Source organism: Podarcis bocagei (genome assembly GCF_964188305.1).
Source record: "Podarcis bocagei genome assembly, chromosome: 1".
Lineage (NCBI taxonomy): Eukaryota > Metazoa > Chordata > Lepidosauria > Squamata > Lacertidae > Podarcis > Podarcis bocagei.
In genome coordinates this window covers 15,331,596-15,347,128 of record NC_138125.1, presented here as the reverse complement: position 1 = coordinate 15,347,128, position 15,533 = coordinate 15,331,596, and the positions used below count along the sequence as shown (strand labels likewise).

At 41.9% G+C, this 15,533-nt stretch overlaps 1 protein-coding gene across 8 annotated transcripts in view; it reads left to right on the top strand.

Moving 5' to 3' along the window:
* MARK3 (microtubule affinity regulating kinase 3) overlaps nt 1-15,533 on the top strand; it is a 69,604-nt gene that overhangs the window by 39,779 nt on the left and 14,292 nt on the right. For all 8 annotated transcript variants that reach the window (XM_081192050.1, XM_081192048.1, XM_081192052.1 and 5 more), the window contains 7 exons: nt 1,311-1,547; nt 1,672-1,791; nt 4,313-4,412; nt 4,633-4,745; nt 6,490-6,643; nt 9,812-10,026; nt 12,379-12,482. In XM_081192050.1, coding sequence (XP_081048176.1) covers nt 1,311-1,547; nt 1,672-1,791; nt 4,313-4,412; nt 4,633-4,745; nt 6,490-6,643; nt 9,812-10,026; nt 12,379-12,482 — 1,043 coding nt within the window. The remainder of the gene's footprint in view (nt 1-1,310; nt 1,548-1,671; nt 1,792-4,312; nt 4,413-4,632; nt 4,746-6,489; nt 6,644-9,811; nt 10,027-12,378; nt 12,483-15,533) is intronic.

Below are 15,533 nucleotides of genomic sequence, written 5' to 3'. Positions count from 1 at the left end.
AAAAATGCAAAATGAGAACACAAAATACATAATAAAAACAAAAATCAAATCAATAACCCTCCTGCCAGAAACACACTTAAAATGACATAGAATGACTCAGGACTGCAAGGACCGCCTCTCTCCATATGAACCTACCCAGACCCTGAGATCATCCTCTGAGTCCCTTCTTTGTGTGCCTCCTAAATGAGAGGTCCGGAGAGTGGCAGCACGAGAACAGGCCTTTTCTGCAGTAGCTCCCTGCTTGTGGAATGCTCTCCCCAGGGAAGCTTGCCTGGCACCTTCATTACATATCTTTAGGTGTCAGGCCAAAACATTCTTCTTCTCCCTGGCCTTTGGCTGATTGACTTCTAATGCCCTTTTAAAATGTGTTGTGGAAGGGGGGATTATTTGGTTGTCTTTTTAATTTTAATTTTGTATTTTATATTTTATATTGTGAACCGCCCTGAGATGAACCCCCATTTCATGGGATTATGTTAGTTGCTTACTTCCCTTGGTTCACAGCTCCACCTTCTTTGGGGCTTGCACCCGTTCTTGGTGTATCACAAAATCCGTTTATTTGTATATTTGAAACAGTTTGAACCCACTTTTCATTAAAATGAATCCCAAGAACAGGTTGCAAGGAAAAGTCATAAAACACACCCAATGATACAAATCTAAAAACTAATCAAAATTATCACAGATTGATCACAATGAGGGAGGACAGGCGCTACTTCCAACCAATTTAACCAAATTCCCGATTGAATAGAATAGAATTGTTAAAAGGCACCCCAAATCCACCAGAACCTGCACTGATTAAATATGTGAGCGTAGCCTATTGTGGCTCCCCTTCCCTTTTTCAAAGGTTGCTTTTCAAAAGTTGCCTTGGCTGTTTCACTTAATCTCTCCCTGCCGAATGCCTCCATCACTTCTGTCTGCCCTACACATTTAGTTTCCTCCCCACTGCCAAACACCTTTGCCATCATGAACAGTAAACCCAATTTCCACAACTGGAGCAGGTTGAACTGTCCAAAACAATTTTGTATAACTCACTGTCAATTTTCTACTTAAAAAAAGAAAAAGAGCTCTGCTTACTATATTACAATAAACTGGGTTCCTTACTAAAGGGAAGGATCTGTTATAAACAAACAATTTTTTGGGGGTCTCTTCTGAAAAGCTGGCTGTACTTAATGTAAGTGAGCAAATCAGCAAACTCTTTAAGACACATGCTAGTATGCCCGACTATATGAATTAGATCTTGAAGGACTTAGACTAGAAGAAACTTCGTTTCCAGGGAGGGAAATCTCACGTCTTACTCTGTTGTTCCCCTCCAGGCTGAAAATCTGTTGCTTGATGCAGACATGAACATTAAAATAGCCGATTTTGGTTTTAGCAATGAGTTTACAGTTGGAAATAAACTGGACACATTTTGTGGCAGTCCTCCATATGCTGCTCCGGAACTCTTCCAAGGCAAGAAGTATGATGGACCTGAAGTAGATGTTTGGAGCTTAGGCGTCATTCTTTACACTCTTGTGAGCGGTTCTCTGCCTTTTGATGGGCAGAATCTAAAGGTACGCCCCTAATTTATGCTTAAAGGATGGGAGGAGGATGGGGAGTTCCTGGACTGTCATTTTTTTATGGCAATACTTAATAGCACACCTGTAATTTCCTATTTGGTGTGTGTTTTGATTAAAGGAACTGAGAGAAAGAGTGCTGAGAGGGAAATACAGGATTCCATTCTACATGTCAACGGACTGTGAAAACCTACTGAAACGTTTCCTGGTGCTAAACCCAACTAAAAGAGGCACTCTTGAGGTAGTATTATCCTCCTCACCATTATAATATCGTTTCTCCCCTCCTGCTTCATTGAAAGGAATTTACACATTTTGAATTTTAAAACTGCTTGTGCATCCAGGTAATTTTGGCCTTGTTGTTGTTGTTTTAAATAAATTCTACGCCACTTTATACAGTAATTTCTAAGCAGTGTACAATTAGGGGTTTGCGAGGGACATAATAGGGATAGTTATGCCTTTTACAGATGAATTGTTTCCTCTTGGTCCTCTCTAATGGTTTCCCCCAGTTGAAAGAATGGTACATTTTGGAATTGCAGGGAAATGGTGCATTAAGCATGGTGCATCATTCCAAGTGCATTAAGCCTCATCTGTGGTGGCCAGACAGTGACTTGCTCAAACCCACACACAAAAGCTACCTCGACATTGCCATTGGTCTAAATGGAAGTGTTCATAGCATCATCCCATTGTATTGTACTGAAGAAGCACGTCATGCTACTCTTCAGTTGGATAGAAGTCAGGATATTGTAATGACTCATGATCTCTTCTCTTGGGGCAGCTCGAGGCTGCTGTGATTGTTATGGAGGTGTGGTGCTCCACCTAGAGGGCGTTCTTCACATTAAGCAGAACATGGAAGTCCCACTAGCTCTCTTTCATTAGACCTACCTAACGTTGGCAGATCATGAAACGTACGTCGGTGTCAGTACACACTTTATGAACTGACGTTTTGGCTACCAACCACATTCTGGGATTTCTGATGCTGCCTTTGGTTACCCAAATTATATATAAAGGTAAAGGGACCCCTGACCATTAGGTCCAGTCGTGACCAACTCTGGGGTTGCGGCGCTCATCTCGCTTTACTGGCCGAGGGAGCCGGCGTACAGCTTCCGGGTCATGTGGCCAGCATGACCTAAGCTGCTTCTGGCGAACCAGAGCAGCGCACGGAAATGCCGTTTACCTTCCCGCCGGAGCGGTACCGATTTATCTACTTGCACTTTGACGTGCTTTTGAACTGCTAGGTTGGCAGGAGCAGGGACCGAGCAACAGGAGCTCACCCTGTGCGGGGATTAGAACCGCCAACCTTCTGATCAGCACGCCCTAGGCTCTGTGGTTTAACCCACATACATATATTTATATTTGAGAAAATAAATTTTATTAATTAAAAGTATTTATATGCCCCCTTTGGGGGCCTAGTCAACCCATGGTGACTCCCATACAAAGCCTCATATCAAGTGGTTGAATAAAAGCCATATCCTTTAAAGCTGGGTTATTAAGATGAAGAACAGTTTAGTATGGGCTGTTGACTGAATAATAGTTAATATTAAGTTAGTAATATTCAGTATTAGGTATAGAAACGCTTTAAACATGTTACTCCTTTTAGTGTGTGTGTTTTCTCATCTATGGCTTCTTTTGTTAAACATTTTTACATTTTCATTTTTTTGAGCACTTTTCCTAGTCCTGGTCCCAGTGGAGCACTCCCCTCCATCCTCATATGTCCCCTAGAGTTGTTTTTGCCCAGGCTGACAGCAAATAGGACGACTTACACAGCACTTGTTATTCGCTTAGTTATTCCTTTTTAAAAAACAAACAAACATAAATTATCTTTTTGCATACTGCTCTTCATCAGAAAAAAACATCAGTTTTCAAAAGAATTTTTTAAAAAGGAAAAAAAGAAATGTGAAATGTTGTATTTAGTATTAAACTAAATTCTTGCTCTAATGCAAGAGCACTTCTGTGGCCTCTCCTGCCACCGTACACATGCGTCCTGTGTTGTTCCCAACTCTTCTCCAGGGGGGAGGGCGTGGAGCAACCCCCAGAACAGATTTAGGCATGTGCAGAGGGAGCGGAGAACCTTCCGTTGCACAAGGTGAAATCTTTGCATTGATCACTGTAGCACTACATTTGAGTACAAACCCAATAAAAACAAAATGCAGTATATGAAACATCAAAGTCTGTAACACGGGATTCCACTCAATATCCACATGAATTCCACATCTGCTAGCACACCTGTTCCTCAGTCAACCTGCACATGCACACTGTTACCCAGGCACAGCACACAGACTTCACGGGTACCAGTCCTAACAATCTCTCAAGTACATATACAAGAAACCACACTAGGCCACTGGCAACCTAACACTGTGAGGCTAAAACCAAACTTAATCCAGGACTCCACCAACCCCAATAAAACCTCACACTTTTCACCCAAACACTCATCCACAATCAAGCTCTCTCCAGCCACCAGCTCCTACCCGTGAAGTAGTCAGAATTAACCTCTCTACCAGCTGTCCAACACAGTTATCCTGAACAGCATCGAGCATCACCATACTCAGTCAGCACAACCATAATATGAGAGAAATTAGAGGGGTTTTAACAAACAAACCCCCCCTTTGGTAGAGGCAGAGTAAATAAGGGGTGTAAAAGGTAGGTGTCTTTTTTATACAAGGTAGTTTATTTGCCTTCACTTAAGCAGCTCAAAAATCTTAAGCTTTGGCCTTGACTACAGATCTCTGTTACTGGTAATACTCATTCAAAACCTATCTTTTCAGCAAATTATGAAGGACAGATGGATCAATGCAGGGCATGAGGACGATGAACTTAAGCCTTTTGTTGAACCAGAGCTAGACATCTCGGACCAGAAGAGAATAGGTAAGCAGAAGATGGAAGATCACCAGCATACATACTTAATAATGACAAACGGTGTGGATTGTGGCTCAACACCTTATTGCTTGCTTAAATGCTCAAATTTAGATCTTGGTTAACGACGTCTCCCATAGCAAGGTGTTAAATTTGTTCCATTATTAAGTAGTAATTTTGTATGACTACTCAAGCTAGTAAAACATTTAAGAAAACTTTCAATTTATTCTAGACATTATGGTTGGAATGGGATATTCTCAAGAAGAAATACAAGAATCTCTTAGTAAAATGAAATATGATGAAATCACTGCTACATACTTGCTACTGGGGAGAAAATCATCAGAGGTGAGTAAAATACTCAAACCATGGCTGAGAACTGGCTTGTACTTATGATAACCAATGCTCTATCATGTTGGGAATGAGTTGATAGCAAGCATTGAGCCTCACCTTCCCCTTTCTTCGTTCATCACAGATGCAAGGAGGAAGTTAGAAGTAGAAGCTTCTAATCTCCTTGCAGCTGCACTGGAGGATGAGAGGAGCAAGCATCTGAGGTTTATTGTGGCCCACTCCCATCATAGTAAACCATGGTTTATTATTATGTCCACATTTGCCCACAGACCTAGATGTAAAGAAGAAACCTGGTTTGGTTCTTCAAGCATCTTGATATACATGAGGTAGCTTATTATTGACTCTTGCAGTCATCTTACCTCTCTCATCAAGCTGCCAGGTGCTTAATATTTTCCCATTCTTCTATTTTTGACCCAGGACCATTCTTAATGCTTCCGTTCTATTTTAAGACTGACCTAGAACCTAGTTGAACAAGAACTTCTCGCCTCTAGGTTTGGCAAGGTTAGGGCAACTCTTAGACTTGCACCATAAGTGTGGGTCCTCCGAATTTATGGAACTCCCATCAAGCATGTTGCTGGCAAACTGAAGATAATTGCAGTGTCTGTGGAAGGAAATGTTCAGACTTCCGATAATACGTACAGTCTTGGGCCTGGAGTGACTGGGTCCAGATTCAGCAAGCTGCATTGTCAACTTAGATCAGAGGCAGTGAATATATTTAAAATATTTCTGCCCCATGTTTTAGCATAACTCCAGTGAGGTGCTTTACATGCTTTCTCAAATTGTATTTACTTCAACTTACTGCTCTTGCATTCTTAGGTTTGAAGAGAGTTGTTGCCACAGGGTAACCACTATAGTAATATTTTAGTTAACGTGACTTGTAGACCTGTGAATAAGTGATGGCAATAAATGACACATGCTCCTTATTGGCGTTCATCCTGTTATGGCCAGTTGAAAGTTACACATCATTTAAGTGAGTAGTGTGCATGACTTGCAATATTTTGTTAGTGGTGACTTGACTGCAAGACAAAGCACTCTGACAGATGGTTCTTTAGAAGCATCCTTTTATTGATTAAGTTTCAGCCAGTTAGAGAAAAATGCAGTACATCACACTTGATCTTAGCCAAAAGGCTTTCAGGCTAAAGCACTGCCACATACTTTGCCTTGTTCTTCAGTACAGTGAAAACATGGTCCCCAAGTTCTGAAAACCAACCCTATTTTTTAAACCTTTTTATTTTGTTTCTCTTGGTGAGTTAGCAAACTCTGAAGAATGTCAGGTTGACTAGGTCTATAGAGAGCTGCTTTCTTCTGAATGCCCCACTGCTGTCAACCCCTAAGTGCAGCATCTCTCCAGGGTGTCCAGGGAAGGAATTTCCTATCCATGCTCTTGAAATTCTTTAATGGGAGGTGCTAGGAGGTTAGCCTGAGGCACCTGAGATGCACACAGTTCTCATCAGTGCTGCTATGATGCTGCCCCCTATGCTTCATGGGCAGGGAATGGTCAGTTGCCTCCTGTTACGAGAAGTTTTAAAAGAATCTGTTTGCTCATGCCTTTAGCTTTTCCCTCTCATGTGTTGACTAATTTCCTCAGCTCATTCATCTTCCCATTCAAATCCTCAAAGCAGGTAACTTGGTTGTACTTTGCCCTGTAGACACAAGGAGTGTTGGATTTCAAGCTCCCTTTGTTATGTTTGGGGCCACAGAACTAATAATGCAAACTTTTCCCCTGTCTGCTTCTGTTCAGTTGGATGCCAGCGACTCAAGTTCCAGCAGCAACCTTTCGCTTGCAAAAGTCAGGCCAAGTAGTGATCTCAACAACAGTACTGGACAATCTCCCCATCACAAAGTGCAGAGAAGTATATCTTCCAGCCAGAAGCAGCGACGGTACAGTGACCATGGTGAGCGGCCTTCTCATTATTTGGGAACTCTTGCTGCAGAAAGACGATTGCAAGCTACCTTTTCAGAGAGTCTCTCTAAAACAGCCCTTCCCAAGCTTGGATGACCCATGATTGAGGAAGGCTTCTTGAAAAGCTAAAGAGAAGATTGTGTTGAGGATAAAGAGTTCGGCATATGCTGAACCATGAGAAGTTTTAATTTGGGATTGAGAGACCAATTCTATGCTCCAACTGCTGTTATTGCAGATCTTGGTAATGCTTTGAGATAACCAGTTTCAAACATTCTCGCCGTGTAAATTCTAAAGTGAGACAAAGGGTAGCCAGATACTTGGTGTGGTCCTGTTCTACTGTGATAAGTATTTTGGCTAGTGCATGTTAGTTATGCCACCGCCACTTGATCAAATACTCATGGCAAATTGAAAGGACAGTTGTTACAGAGAGTGATGGTTCTTTCAGAAGTTAAGCTATCAGTCCTCTCCCAATTGCCCATGTCATCTCTAGTTTCACTTCAGAGTTTTCCTCTGCCAGTAATGGCTATCAATGAAAATGTCTACATTGTATTTACAGAGATATTTCACAGAAATGTAAAGAGATGCTAGATATATATTTCAAATATCTAGGAGCTATCTTCAGATACTTCAGCAACTTCATATGTGGGACTTATCCAGATGTATTTGTATGGGATTTGACCCACCCAGAAATACTTAAACCCTTTCTCCCCTCACCCTCCCGCAAATTGAAGATCCCTAAAGACTGCCTAGCATCTCCAATTCTCACTAACTTTTTGAGTGTCCTGGTAAAAGGGAGACCCTATTACTTCTCATAGGTTTGGTTTCTGTTGGCGATACTGACCAAGAAACTTCTTTGGCAGGCAATAATTTATTCCAGAAGAAATTATTTTGTTCTGCCATGTGGATCAGTTTCATTGAGACCTTTAACTAGGTGGTTTCAGTATGTGTGGTTTTTTTTTACATAGAAGGCTCCCTCACCTTGATAGCAGCCTATCATTAATAAGTTACTTTTAGCCAGCTGCAGGAGGTTTTTCTGGAATGCTTAGCTTTGTATTGTACATTGGTGGCAAAGATGACACCCAAAATTTGTGGTAATCTACAAACTACAAACCTACTTAAGGGATATTTTGTAAATCTTCCAAAAAAAAAAAAATCAGAATGTGGAATGTCACAAATAAACATGTTAAATTACTCCTAAGTATGTAGTGTTAAAATACTCATTTTAGACTTTTCATTTCTCCCACATTGCTCAGTGCTTTCTGGCAAAAATATTTATATCACACAACTACAGGTTTGGTTGGCTCATGGGTTGCTTTTCCTTATCAGTTTAATCACATGTGCTTGCTTTGCCAGTACACCGCCTGGCATTCATAGTTGTTCTAGAGAAGACTTAATTAAGTATCTTGTGAAATTTCTTAGAAAAAGCACAAAAGCCCCTTCTTTCTATCCTACTGTGTTTGTGTGTGTTTGTCTTTGTTTTCTTTTTGACACTATTAGGTCAGCCTGTATTTAAAAGAACTTGGGGGACTGGGTGTTCAACAGTATTTCTTTGAATTTCCTCTCTCCTGAGCGGCTGTCATCTCTTCAACAAAGTCTACTAGTTATGCAGAGCAGCAACACACAGGCGTTTGCCTTGTATGACCTAGTAAAAGCAACCTTCTACTGAGCTGAATGCACTGCAAAGTTTTAACTGCAACCTGAAAAGGGGCAGCTTTTTCTCATGGAGTCTGGCTTGAAGTAGGCAAGCAAAAGTTTAAAGTTTCAGCTTTTTATGTTAGTGCAAAGATAAAGGCTAGCAATGTTGACCCGGGTGGCGCTGTGGTCTAATCCACAGAGCCTAGGGCTTGCCGATCGGAAGGTCATGGGTTCAAATCCCCGTGACGGGGTGAGCTCCCATTGCTCGGTCCCAGCTCCTGCCAACCTAGCAGTTCCCAGCGGGAAGGTAAACAGTGTTTCCGTGTGCTGCTCTGGTTTCGCCAGAAGCGGCTTAGTCATGCTGGCCACATGACCTGGAAAAACTGTCTGCGGACAAACGTCGGCTCCCTCGGCCAGTGAAGCGACATGAGCGCCGCAACCCCAGAGTTGTTTGCGACTGGACTTAAGTCCTTTACCTTTTTTAAAGGCTAGCAAAGAGAACCAGAACTAAAACAGCCATCAAATGTACTAAAACATCATACGCAGAGACTCAAAATCAAATATTAAAAAGCCTGAGAGAACAAAAAAAAATCTTAACTTGGCACCAGAAGCACAACAATGTTGGTGACACATGAACTTCTCTAGAAAGAGCATTACATACCTACAGGGATTTCTCTCTTGTAGACACCCTCTGAGCTTCAGGTAGAGGGGACCACATGATGAAGAGCCTCCATAGATCACCTTTGGGTATGGATAGGTACACCCAAGAGGAGGTGTTTCATTTGCTATAAGCCATATAGAACTTTATACTCAATACCAGTATCTTGTATTGGACATGGGAGCTAACTTGAAGCCAGTGCAGGTCAGAACAGACCAATGAGATGTGTTCATAACAACTGCTTTCCATTTAAAACTTGCTGCCTTACTTTGCACCAGCTGAAATTTCTGGACTTCCAGCCCTGTGTTCAGCTCACTACAGCAATCCAAACGCCAATCATGGATCATTGCAGCTAGGTTATCCAACTCCAGATAAGTTGGTAAAAGACACTCTGAGCCCTCAAGGCCACTTGAGCCTCTAATGAAAAATGATGGATTCAAGGGCACCAAAAGCTACATGCCAGATCACTCAGAGGGAGTATGACCTTTACTACAGCTTGAATCTCATGCATCTGGACTACGGAACCACCTACTAATAGTGTCTCCAGCCATATTCAGGCATTCTTCTGAAAACATGAGAATTCCTCCTCGCAGGAGGGTTTCTATGTGTAATCAGTCAAACATACTTTAAAACCCTCTTCAGACTTTGCACTACTTGTTCAAAGGCCTGAAGAGCAGCCCACATTCTCTTTACTCTTTATACTGTCAACGTTGTATAAAACCGTATCTGTTAAACGCTTTTGATCATCACCACTGAGCTTCTTCATTGTTCTTTTTCATGGGTGGATCAACGACACATACTGTTACTACTTTGCCTTAAGATATCTTGGAATCAAAACGTCTAATCCATTCTCTGTGTGTTTTTCAGCTGGTCCATCTGTTCCTCCAGTAGTGGCATATCCAAAAAGAAGTCAAACTAGCACTACAGACAGTGACCTCAAAGAAGAAGGTATCCAGTCTCGGAAGTCCAGCAGCACTGCTGGAGGAAGAGGAGTCGCTCCTGCCAGCCCTATGCTTGGGAATGCCAGCAATCCAAATAAGGCTGATATTCCTGAGCGTAAGAGAAGCTCTGCTGCACCCAATGTAAGTCATGGGATTCAAAAAAACCAAAACCATAAAGAGCTTGTTTGTATGCACATCTTTCTCTTAGCTATCTCTTAGGCTTAATGTATCAAGTAGTTTATGGCAATTTACAAGGTGTCCAACCGCCAACTGTTCATTGAGCATTTTGGAAGCGCTGCACAGTGGGCTTTGCAAAGTGCCTTTTGGCCTAGCCCCACCCTTACCTGCCTCACACCTGATATCAGGTGTAGAACGAGTGGATGCACCTTGCCCGCACTGGCCTCGTGCTTGAAATGGAGAGGTCTGGCAGCTGAGATATTTTGCCCTCAGAATGGTATCTTGGGAGAGACTGGAATCAAGCTTCTAGCTTGCACACTCCCTTGCCTTCTGACCTCACCGTGGAGGGAAGTGAGCAATGTAATGGGAGGTCTCTCATTCGGATAGTTGTGGTCCCCCATTTCTCCCTGCAGTGGCGAGTTTGTGAACCATTCTGATTCCTGGTCTTTGTATGTCCCTCGGAAAGGTCCAGGAGGGAAAGTAACACCCAGAGAAGCACAGTATGTTCTCCCAGAGGCTCTTGAGGACAGCCTTCCATGTGGGATGAGTCTTCTCTCTTACTGGATAGGCAGGGTCACATGCTCAAAGATCCTTGCTTGGGGGAGGAGCCATCCTCCGATTTCCAGTTTAGCCATGCCTTCCGTTGGGAAAGGAGAGTCCTGGATACTCAGCGCACACACATGTCCCTTTCTTTTCTTTTTCTGTGTTTTTTCCTGTGTTTTTTACCTTATTTTCCTTGCTTGGATTTATCGTTGAGATCTCAGCAGAAGCATCTGGAAAGTAACACCCAGAGAAGCACAGTATGTTTCTCTGAGTCTTTTCTGACTCAAACAGTCAACGCTATAAAGATATACGACAGCGAAAGTATTTTTCTTCCTTTTGAATCTGGCATAGTTTTGCGGATTGTAAATTCTGCAAGATGTCTGGGATCTTGATAAATTTAGTCAGGGGAAGTTGTTTAACAAGCCTTTGCTTGTGCCATATTGCAGGCAGTGGAAGATCCTATCATGCCTGAATTCCCACCCCCACCCCCCACCCCGGTCTAAAACAAATAAATTACTTTCTACCACCATAGGCCCCATACCAGTTTTTATCTAGTTGCATTTTATGTGTGTGTGTGTGTGTGTGTGTGTGTATGTACATACACGTGTGTCCACTACTATAGTTAATGGTGTATATCCGTTATATTTTCCTTTTCTGTTGTAGTACTAAATCTTCAAAGAACATGCACAGGATAATTGAGCATGCCCCATCTGTTTTTCTTTACACTTTTAATTAGCCAGCTTTTTATCAAGGTGTTTTGCTTAGCCCTAGGACTTAGACAGAGACAACAGCTTTTGCAAGATTTCCCTCGCCAGTGAATGCTAGACTCAGTGACCTCCTTTCTTCTTGCAGCATTCCTTGAAACTTAGAGTGGGGGGAGGGGGATGGTAATGGAATTGCCTGTTGCGTTACTAGTCCTTATTGGGATTTACCCCACTCTTGATTCACCGCACTATTCAGGAGGGAGAGAGATCAACCCTTTCAAGCTCTCCCTGTTCCCTCTAAAGCCTTTCTCCTGATCATATGCTTTGTCTGTTTTCAGTGCTTCTTAACACTTTTTTAAAACCATTCTGTTATCCACTAGCTCTTCTATCATTCCTGGAAAATTGACCACCGGCTTGGGCATATCTCCACACTCTTTCTCTGTAAAGACAGAGGCAAAGTAATTATTTAACTTTCTTTGTGCTCCTGCCCCCAAACAAAATGTCATTTTTGAGTGGGCTTGTGGTTCTCTTCCTCTGTGCGTATGTGTACATATTTGAAAACGTTTTGTCCAACTCTTCTGCTGTATATCCTTTCTATTCTTTGTTTTAACTGTCCTTTCCTTCCAGCCTTACTTTTTTGTGTTAAGTTTTTGTTTTGTGTTGTTTTTTTACTTCCCAGTGAACCTAATAATAATATTTAAGAGTTGTGCCTCGGCGTCTGTTAGCCTCTGAATTGTATTCTTATTTGGCACATAGTTTAGTTGAAAAATCCTTTATTTCGGAAGAACCATACAATGTATATAAATAATGTGTATTTCCTTGAGTTCCAGTTTCCACATGAGTTGAGAGTTTATTCTAGTAAAAAGCTAAATTTGAACTGACCCTGTTCAAATTCGTAATAATCCGTAGCAGCTGAAATATGAACACTGGAACATCTTACATTCACAAGTAGCTGTAAGATAACTTGGAGCCAAAGCATAATCAAATAAACCTTCTTTTTTCTAATAAGATCCCGGGTGACCCTTTCTTTTCTTTTTGGAAATGGACACATGTGTTCTTTCTTTTTTAGAACAACACTGCACCTGGGGCCATGACGCGGCGAAATACATATGTTTGTAGCGAAAGAACAACCGCAGACAGACATTCAGTTATTCAAAATGGCAAAGAGAGCAGGTAAGGGTATTTTAGGGGGAAAGCTTTCCATACTGCAAAAGTCAGTTTTTCTCTTTATGGTACTTTTCAACAGACCTTCATCCTGCAGGATATCAAAGAGTTGCAGAGATAATAAAAGCAAGGCAGCTACATAAATGTTAACCTGCGTTGAATTTTTTTCGGGTGCCATTTAACACTGGGAGCATGTATGCAACTGTTTTTCTTCTGCAAATAGTAAACATGAACGAAAGCTAAAACAGATGTGGTGAACCCTGAGATGTTTCTGAACTACAGTGCCCATCAGCTAGAGCATGCACCAGATAAGCTCACTGCTTGACCTTAGAATAACCTTGATAAATCCTAACTTGACGCCCCTGAAAATAAAATGCAAAATGCATGATCCAGCCAATGCGAAGCACTTTAAATTCAGCAGATGTCAATAGAGATTTACACCGCAGCCCTATTCATGTCTATTCAGAAGTAGGTCCCGCTGAGCTGAATGGAACTTATTCCTGGGTAAGATTAAATTTGACTGGATTATGCTGATGATTGTTTGTGAAGTCTGCAGAATATATATGTAATATTGGTATGCTTGCTTCTGTTCAAAGCTCCCACTTGAGCTCTCTTTTAGTGTTGAGGCTTTTCCTGAAGCGGAAGGAAAGGAGGACAGCACCAAATATATATACAGTGGTACCTCGGGTTACGTATGCTTCAGGTTACACACTCCGCTAACCCAGAAATATTACCTCAGGTTAAGAACTTTGCTTCAGGGTGAGAACAGAAATTGTGCAGCGGCGGCGCAGTAGCAGCAGGAGGCCCCATTAGCTAAAGTGGTGCTTCAGGTTAAGAACAGACCTCCGCAACAAATTAAGTACTTAATCCGAGGTACCACTGTAATTTTAGTTTTCAGCACTTGTCCATGCTGAGAGATTTCTCTCCTGGCCTACAAGTCCTAAAGTACGGTAGAGATCTAGATTCAGTATCAATGAAAGCGAAAATTACTTCTATGGAAACGAGTCAAAGCATGGAAGATGCTGGAAGAAAATGGCGTGTTTTATTTCTGAAAGCACTCAGGTGTGTATTTCAGCTGCATCCACTATTGGGAGAGGCAATAATTCACTATTTGTCTCCCAAGTAAGAAATGCTTTTGTCTTCTAGAACAGCGACATACAATATGTCATGTGTGTTGTCTGCAACATGTGCTAAGTGCATTGCTGCAATAAAACAGGGGAATTAAGACTAAGGGGTGGGGGTTTTTTGCCTCCAAAGAAGAAACACATGGGATATCTTCCACATTGCAGTAATTTTTTTAAGGACTAATTTATTTAATAGCTATTTTGGGGTTTTTTTGCATTGAACCCAAAGAAACATCTGTGTGTATTGTGCATGTGTGAATGCACACACGCACACACTCTATGTGCTGCATTCTTAAATCCATGTTTCTTTGGCATCTCACACCCCACAATAAATTCCAGTTTAAACCATATTCACCTGCAAGTCTGGTAAATACTCACAGTACTTCTGCCCTGGAAACAAAGGGTTGTATCCAGTGGAGTCATCCCATTCACACAAAGATATCCATTTGCACAACAGAAATCCTGCATTAGATCTGATCTAAAGGGTTGGGGGGGCTGAAAACACTTTGGAGGGGGGGGATTGGTTTCCACTGCACAAACAGATGAAGACAGGAGTGCCTGGGTGCTCTGTTCCATGGGGTCTCGAAGAGTCGGACACGACTAAACGACTAAACAAGCACAAACAGATGTCCTTGCGCAAATAGGACAACTTTGTCAGAAACAGCACAAAATGCATTTCTGATTAGTCTCTGATTGCAGGCAGCCTCTCGGTTTTCTCAGCTTGGGATTCACTGCTTTTCCCCCACCAAGCATTTATTTTTTATTTTTTTAAAAAGGCTGAGTTGTTGCTCTGCAGTGCAGTAAGACACCAGCATGACATGAAGAAACATTATAGGAAACAAATTAGCTCATTCTTGGTGGATGACTAAATTGCTTGTCGTCTCCCACCAGGGCCTGTAATCCACTGGAGAATATGCAGCTCAGACAAAGGAGGCGGTGGCAGAAAAGAAGCAAGAAGGGCAGTTCACTATGACAGCACAGTGAGAAGTAGATTTTAAGATTCCTGGGAAGGCCTGTAGTTTCACCCACACCCGTGGAGGATTTTATGTGTGCATGTTTAACGGCACAACCGCTTTGAGTGTCAGTTGTGAATGTTCATATAAAATCCAGTGTGCAGAGTAGTTCAAACTACTTACATTGTGGCAAAGGTTAACAGAATCCTGCAGAGTAATAATTTGTGCAGGACCTGTGTAGTCACATAAGACCCCTGGAATTTGATATTTTACTTTACTAGTTCCGAATCGTGCAGCTTCGAACCTCTCAAAAGAATGATATCTGCCCTGTAATTTTTCAAATTGGAAAAAAAAAGTCAAAGTGGATGAAATACAACTGGTTGTGTTTGAACTGGCTTTGGCAGGTCACTAGGTAGTTCAGTAACGGAGGTTATTTGGAGGAGAAAAGCCTGGTATATTTTTGTCTCTGAGGCTGTGCAAAGTAGGTCGTCTTTTCAAATTGGACACACTTGTCATTGGTTGTGTATGCCAGAGACAGAATGTTTTATTCCAGTGAATAAGGATAGGAAGACTGGTCAGTATTTGAAAGATCTGCAAATGACCACTTCCTCTACTGGCACAACTGGAAGAGCCTGCTTTTTAGACTCGCTCTTGTCTCTAGCCACCCATAACCTTTTTGTTTCTGTAGTTCTTGGCTACCTAAAACACCTGGTGTTTTACATGAAGAACGATGCATATTGCTAAGGCATAAAAAACTTAGGCGAGTCCTGCTGGATTAGACCCAGATGCCTAAGGGAAGCCTATAAGTGGAGTAAAAACGCAATAGCACTGCCCTACTCATGATTCCCAGGAATGGGTATTCAGAAACATAGTACCTTTGATACTGGAGGTAATACAACCATCATGACAGTAAGAGCTGTTTGACAGTGGAACAGACTCCCTCAGGAGGTAATGGACTCCTTCCTTGGAGGTTTTAAAGCAGA